The 7,004-nt window shown below is 58.3% G+C and overlaps 1 protein-coding gene across 1 annotated transcript; it reads left to right on the plus strand.

The window, feature by feature from the left end:
• Nucleotides 1-233: 233 nt before the first annotated feature.
• KAZALD1 (Kazal type serine peptidase inhibitor domain 1) lies at nucleotides 234-6,782 on the plus strand. The gene is made up of 3 exons (XM_019556305.1): nucleotides 234-464; nucleotides 4,455-4,602; nucleotides 5,225-6,782. Exons 1-3 carry the CDS (start codon nucleotides 249-251, stop codon nucleotides 5,314-5,316), a joined length of 456 nt encoding a protein of 151 aa, XP_019411850.1. The 5' UTR covers nucleotides 234-248; the 3' UTR covers nucleotides 5,317-6,782.
• Nucleotides 6,783-7,004: the final 222 nt, after the last annotated feature.

Here is a 7,004-nt window from a genome sequence, read left to right on the forward strand (position 1 = left end):
CAGCATCACGGGTGGCCAGGAAAGGCCCCTGGAGATGTGCTTTCCTGCCCGGTCCATGCCGGGGGCTCTGGCTCCTGGGATGCATGGATGGGGGCAGAGGAGCCTGCAAGCGCTGCATGGCCGTGGGAGTCGCATGGCTGCAGGGTGCAACGGGGGAGGGGCGTTGGGGGCACCTAGCAGGATTGCCGGGTGGTCGTGGGACCCAACCGTGGTGGGACAGAGCCCGTGAGCTCCTGGCCACGGGGCCCATGAGGGTTGGGCTGGCTCCTGACCACGTCTCCCCTCTCCCCCGTCCCCCCGCAGAGCCCCAGATCCTGTCCCCTCCCTACGACGTCTGGAACGTCACCGGGCAGGACGTCATCTTCGGCTGCGAGGTCTTCGCCTACCCCATGGCGTCCATCGAGTGGAGGAAAGACGGCACGGAGATGCTGCTCCCGGGAGATGACCCCCACATCTCCGTCCAGGTGAGGGGCTGTGGGGGCGGTGGGGCGTGCGGTCCTCAAAGAACGCCCCGACTCTTAGTGTCTCGGAGGCAAGGGCCGGATCCAGGGTCTGATAAAAGCGGGGTGCAGGCGATGATGAGCTGTGTCATCCCATATAACATGACCTAGTTTTTCTTCAGTTAAAAAACAAGCTAGAAGCTTTCCTAAGATGCCAGGGGCCTGCTTGGGGCTATAACATTCAGTTCAAGAAAGAAGCAAACACAAATACAGCGCTATAGAAATGCACATTTATTTACCCTATTATATATGAAGCATAAAGAACACGGTGCACTAGGGCAATAATAGTTCAAAGCTGCTGTTTCTTTTGGCCCTGTTATCAAAATACTGGGCATGTCTACACACGCTCTTTAATGCGCAGTAGCCTATTTTACTGCGCATTAAAGTGTCTCATAAAAAGTACAATTTTGCAATTGCATGAATGCACACTAAAATAGGCTACTGAGCATTAAGGGTCACTTAAAAAGCATGTGTTTTCGATACTGTGCATTAAGGCAGCCTAATGTGCATTTATTTAGCACCTCACATTGGAAGTACTAAATTTAATGCACATTAGGAAAACAACATGAATGCACGTGTAGATGCACCCGCTTAAGTGAACATCTCCTAATCAGGTTTGTATAACCAAATCAAGTCTCTCTGAGGGCCTGGAGAATGCACCCAGCACTTGGCTGGCAGCTATTTCTACACCTGTTTTTAGCTGAAAAATAAAATCTGCAGGCAGGTGGGAGGCTCTGTAGACACCGCGGTCTGTCCAGCTGCACCCTCAAGCAGCTCCTGTGTGTCTGACATCCAGGGAGGCGTCTCAGCTGGCTGAGATCCTGCCTGAAGTGCCACCTCGGCAGCCCCAGGAGACAAGCGGGCAGGCGGCCGCGTCGCACCCATCTATTAAAAGATGCTGACACGGAAGCTGCAGGCTGGAGAAGCCCGATGGCGGGGTCGGCAGGAAGGCTGCAGGGGGAAATTATGGTTTGGGAGAGAAAGTGCGGTCAGAGTTCAGTGCAACTCAGCTCCAGAAAGAGGAGCTTATTTGCGGGAAGGAGGGGGCACAGGGTCCGGGCACGGCCTTGTCTCCTGCTGAAGTGGCTCCCCTGAATCCTGGCTGGTCTGTAGGACGATCGCTGTCCCAGTGCTCCTCGCTTGGCCTGCAGGCACCTTGGGCCAAAGTGTGTTCCAGAGCAGCCGTGGACCAGAGGGACTGAAAAGGCCTGGGCAAATCCAGGTTTAAGCTGGATCTCTGCAGAGCTGCGTCCACTGCAGAAAGAGCGTGGGCAAATTGGAGGGAGTCCAGAGGAGGGCAACGAAAATGGTTGTGCTGTTAACTACGGGGGTCCCTGCCCTTTGCCATTAGCTTGCGGCATGCAGAGAGTCAGGGTTTGAAGCCAGGAGAGCATCTTTCTAGCCCTTTCCCCCCTTGCACGCAGGCTCATGGTTGCCTGAATGAAGCCCCATAACATGGAGGTAGCAAGCTGGGGTTTTATTAGGGGAAAAAAGACAGTGGGGGCTCAGGCCTGTGGTCTGTGGCGGGGATGTTCTGCAGTATAGACCACGGTCCCCTGCTTCCCTGTGGCAGATTCAGGTGCGATTTCTTGTGTTGTGTCAGGGTTGACGGTCGTCTCATTAAGAGATTAGACGAGGGGTTTGTCTGGGGTGGTTTGCACAGGGCTGATCCTGCCTCAGGCAGGGGTTGGACGAGCCCCACGGCTCTAGGATGCTGCAAAATAAGGAGAAAGGAGAAGAGGAAGCAGCTAGGGGGACTGAAGGAAATGCACTTCTCCATTCCACCCCCCTTTCCCCTCCCGCCTGGCCTAAATTGTACAAGCGAGCAGCAGAAAATGCTAACGGCTTTTTTTTTTTAACGAGGCCCATATTGGCCGCAGAGGCCGCGGCTCGTTGGCAGCACGTGCAGACGGGTGGGGGACTGGTGCTGCAGGGTGGGCCCAGGTACCATTCCCGGGCCACCCTTAGGCAGTGCACTTTCCTGGCTGCAGGTCAGGAGCGCGGGTCTGCCGAGAGGCCTCCCCGGCGCAGCTATTGCATGTCCCGCGGGAGAACCGTGCCTCCCGAGGCAGCCGGCTAGGGCTTTCCCGGTCCCTTGTGAATGCCAGAGATCTCCGCATCTGAAAAGCATTTCGGTTGCTTTTCTGCTCGCTGCCAGCAGCTCCTTTCCCGGCCGGCTGCAAGGGTTGGGGGACGGGGATGTTGACAGGGCCATGCACGGAAGAGCTGGCTTTGGGAAATGGCTCTGGATCCCTCTGCTCCCTCAGCATCCTATTATCCCCCGTCACCTGCCTCTTGCAGGAGCTCCGGCCTCCGTGCTGGTACCTCTGCCTGCACCGGGCCGCTAGAGGGAGACTTTTGTATCCCAATCTCCTAGGTCTGCCAAATCAGTCCAGGGAAGTGCGCGCGCACGCGCGCGCATGTGTGTGTGCACGTGCCAGCTGCTTCCCCAGCAGTAGGAGGCTGTTATCCTTCAACAGCCGGAGCCGCCGTGCTGCTTAGACCCCTGCAGACGTTGGTAGCAAAAGCACAGAGCGGCGGGGTCACGTCTAGTCCCACCCCTGCCTGAAGCAGGATCAGCCCTGTGCAAACCAGCCCGGACAAACCCGTCATGTCAACTCTTCGGAAAACTCCCATCAGCCCTGACACCACCAAGACATCACAGCTGAATCTGTCACAGGGAAGGCAGGGGGACTGCGGTGGCCAGGGTCCTGCTCTGTAAAAGGTTGTTAATGGATGCTCAGGAGACCTGCTAGAGAGGAAGGCGAACCCCCCCAACCCTAAATCCACACCAATTTGAGCAGGATGGAAATCTCTTCCTGACCTCAAATGCGGCATCGGTTTGAGCCCAAGCGCAGGGGCAAGACCCTCCAGCCAGGACCCTGCGGGGTTGGTGCCAGCAGGAGCATCGGTACCCCAGCCTGGGGTAGGCTTACAACCCCTTGACACGGAGCAGAAAGTGTGGGATGGGGGGCAACCGGCAAAGCCCTGCTGAGTTGCACCGGGGATAGTGCTGGTCCCGTTGTGCTTCCTTAGAGCACTGTCCTGGGCCTGGCAGAGGCAGGACTTGGCTCGTGCACCCAAGGGAGTCTCCCGGTGTTACCCCAAGGTCGACTCTCAGGGCTTTTATTTTATCTGAAGAAGTACAAGAGAAGTCCAAACAAGCTCCTCTGAACTAAACACCGGTGTCTTGGGATATCAGCAGGCAGGCAACATGACCGAGAGCAGCCACGTCCAGCAGCGATGAGGTCCCAGGCCCCTCGGAGCCTGTCCTCAGGGTTCGGGACAAGTCCTAGACTCCCACCCCTCTGCTTTTGATACAGCCCAGGTATAGAGGTCCGTATTCTTGCCCATTTCTCTGGGATAACCATCTCTTGGCCAATTGAGTAGGGAGCAGGGAAACTGAGGCATGACCTGCGACCATGGTTGTTTCCTAGGGTTATTCCTAGCTGTTAGCACTGGGTGTGATCCCTGGCCCGTGCATCTCAGGTCCCTTGAAGCTGGCCCTCCCTATCCCTCTTCTCTCCCGTGCTCATCGTTGTGATCAGACCGAGCTGCTTCTGGGAACAGACCGTGCATCTGGGAGAAGCATGGCAGAGAAGGGGCAAGGGGTCCCTCCAGGCCCCATCATGGACTCGGACCCTTGGTAGTCCCGCAGTCACAGAAAAGGGGTCTCCCGCTGCACACACCTGGCATTTCAGGAAAAGAAATTCTGGGTTTTCTTTTGGAGAGAAGTGAGGTGGTGATAGAGAAAACTGCCCAATATAACCCAAAGCTCCAGTTGGATGCACCATCACAGTGAATACTCCGGCAGCCTTGGGAGACCGTCCCGACACGGGGGGGAGTTTTCCTCCAGTCACTGGGATGCAGAAGGGGCCTGGTGGTCTGCGCTGCCTGGGCCCTACAGCTCAGCGTAACGCCCTGCTGACGTTACCCCACGGCATCTCCCTGCAGTTTCGGGGCGGCCCCCAGAAGTACGAGGTGACTGCGTGGCTCCAGATCCAAGCCGTGCGGGTGACGGACGAGGGCACCTACCGCTGCTTCGCCCGCAACAAGGTTGGGCAGGCGATGGCGCTCGCCAGCCTGACGGTGCTCACGCCGGGTAAGCGAGGCTTTCCCAGCCGGAGGGGCTTATCGGGGTGGGGGTGGGCTGTGGGGCAGGGCAGTCCGTGGGGCGTCCGCAACAGGGGAATAAGGGAGCAGCTGCTCTAGCCGGCAGCAGTAGTAGGTTGTTATCCACTAGCAAGAGGCGATGCCAGGCTCTGGGGAGTACGGGGTGCCTTTTGGCCAAGTCGTAGGAAGAAGGATAATGGGGATAAAGCCAGTCAACCTCCTGCTTCTGGGCTTGACTCCCTGATGCCCCAAATGACCCCCCGTGGTAGGGAGGTAATTTGAGCATCGTCCCTATGGGCGAGGGGGGCAGGGTTCCTATAGCACCCTCTGCAGCACCTGACACCAGGCCCGGGGACCCGCCAGGATGAAAGAGCTGATGCCATTTCATGGCGTGCATGAATTAACCCCCTGACCAGAGCTCACTGTGGGTGGCATGCGGCGGTCTGGGTCCGGAGTTGCAAGACCCCCTGGATCTTCCCCGGGGCAGGTGTTTGACCGCCTGCCCACAGGCTGCGGGGTGGAGGCAGCAAGGCGGGAGGGAGAGGGTGCTGGTCCCGTGCAGCGGAGAGGAGATGGGCCCATCGGCCGTGGTGTCTGTGCTGCACTTTCAGATCAGCTGAACGTGACGGGGCTGCTCCTGCCAAACCCCCGCCCGGGGCCGGAGGATTACCTGGACAGCGAGGAGCTGGAGGACTATTACTAGCGGCTCCCGGCGGGTGCTGGGCTCCTCCTCACCGCCCAGACTGCCTGCACCGGAGCATTTCCCCCGGGCCTCGGTGGGGAAGTACTGGGGGGATCTCACGAGCTGACCCCCCAGCTCAAAACTCCTCTGCGTGGTCCTCCGGGGGGGTCATTTTACGACGTGCCCCTTTGCTGGGTGAAGGGGGTGACAGGAGGGCAGGGGAAGGGAAAAGGGGGAGTGCTATTGATTTGGGGGCTTGGGGGGGAGCTGGTGCCCAGGCATCAGGGACACCCCAGGCAGGGTCTCAGCTGTGCAAGGCACATCCACAGTGAGTCCGGAGAGGCCAAGCCATTGCTTCCCCATCCAGCTCCCAAATCGGTATGGAGAGACCAGGCCCAGCGGTGCTTTTTGGCCACCCCCAAGAACAAATGGCTCGGGAGAAGCATGAAACCACATCCCCAAGACGAAGAGCCTCCGGCAGCCAGCACAACTAGACGTGAGCATCGGGGAGGCTCGCTACCACGGATGCGCCTTGCGAAGGACCTGCCGGAAACCTGATCAGATGGGAACGGCGTGCAGGATCTGGCCTTCCAGCAGCAAAGCGGAGGAACGTGGTGGTGCTCAACCTTTTTTAGACTCCGGGCACCCCGTGGTAGACTCCAGGCCCAGCGCGTTGCTTTCTTGGCTGTGGGAAAACAGCAGGGCCTTTCTTCTGTTGCAAAGACCTCCGAAATGACACCGAGGGCAGGAGGGGTGTGACTCTCTGGATTCCTGTCTGCAACCTCTGGGCTGAGAGGTGGAGGGGTTTGCACGCCTCGCAGTGACCGATGACCCGGAGCGACCCCCTTCCATGGCTCTCACGGCGTCCCCGGGTGAGACTCCCTGCGCTAACATACCCCGGGCCGAGCAGCTTCCGCGTTTCCAGCTGAGCTGGGCTGGGAGGTTATTTTTAATGCTGAAAACACGCTTTGGTCTAAACCCCAACGCTTCCCGTGGTTTCCGCGCGGCTTCGACTCCGGAGCATTTGGGGAAAAGCAGTCTCAGTTGCCAAGCGTTTGGCTGAAGTCATCTCCACGTGGACAGTGCCTGCTGTGCGGCTACAGAGGGCCTGGCATTTCCCAATTAAGCTAATTATACATTCAGAAAGGTCGCACTGGCAGCAGGGCCCTTGGCTGGCCCCACCCTGAGTGTTTTTGATTATTTTTAGACTGCAAAGAAATGTTGCTTTTCTGGCCTGATTTGGGATTTTTGGAATCGTTGAGCTTTTTCATGGGATGGGAGAAACATTTCCTCCCTCCTGGCCCTGGTGTCCAGCTCTGCTCCCCCAGCTACTGCACTGCTGTGATCCCAGTCCGGAGACCCCAGGGGCTGAGTTTTAACAGGGTCCTGGCGGTATAAGATCCCCTTCTCCTGGTCTGCCACCACATTGTACAGAAGCACCACGTTGTGACTCTCCCCAGGGTATTAAAGGCTTTTTCCATCTCCCCTTCTTTGTATCCGTGGGTTTTCTTCCCTTGCAGAGGGACCCCGGGTCGCATCCAGACCAGCCTCCAGCACAGAGCAGGTGTCACTGTCCCTGACGCAGCCCCCGTGCCCAGCGTGGCACGCGGGGGACGGGAGGGGTTCAGAAGCGAATGCCACTTGAGCAGGACACGTGGGTTTGTATCCCTCCGCGTGGGTCAGTATGGTGCGTGTGCGTGTCCCAGTGA

The sequence above is a fragment of the Crocodylus porosus genome, unplaced genomic scaffold (genome assembly GCF_001723895.1).
Source record: "Crocodylus porosus isolate Cpor-Errol unplaced genomic scaffold, CroPor_comp1, whole genome shotgun sequence".
NCBI classification, from domain to species: Eukaryota; Metazoa; Chordata; order Crocodylia; family Crocodylidae; genus Crocodylus; species Crocodylus porosus.

What these genes read in the sequence shown, in the direction of transcription:
- KAZALD1 (XM_019556305.1), top strand. Translation starts at nt 249, where the DNA reads ATGAGGGTTGGGCTGGCTCCTGACCACGTCTCCCCTCTCCCCCGTCCC. An exon ending in ACCCCCACATCTCCGTCCAG is followed by an intron (nt 465 to 4,454) that starts GTGAGGGGCTGT and finishes ATCTCCCTGCAG; the next exon opens with TTTCGGGGCGGCCCCCAGAA. An exon ending in CCTGACGGTGCTCACGCCGG is followed by an intron (nt 4,603 to 5,224) that starts GTAAGCGAGGCT and finishes CTGCACTTTCAG; the next exon opens with ATCAGCTGAACGTGACGGGG.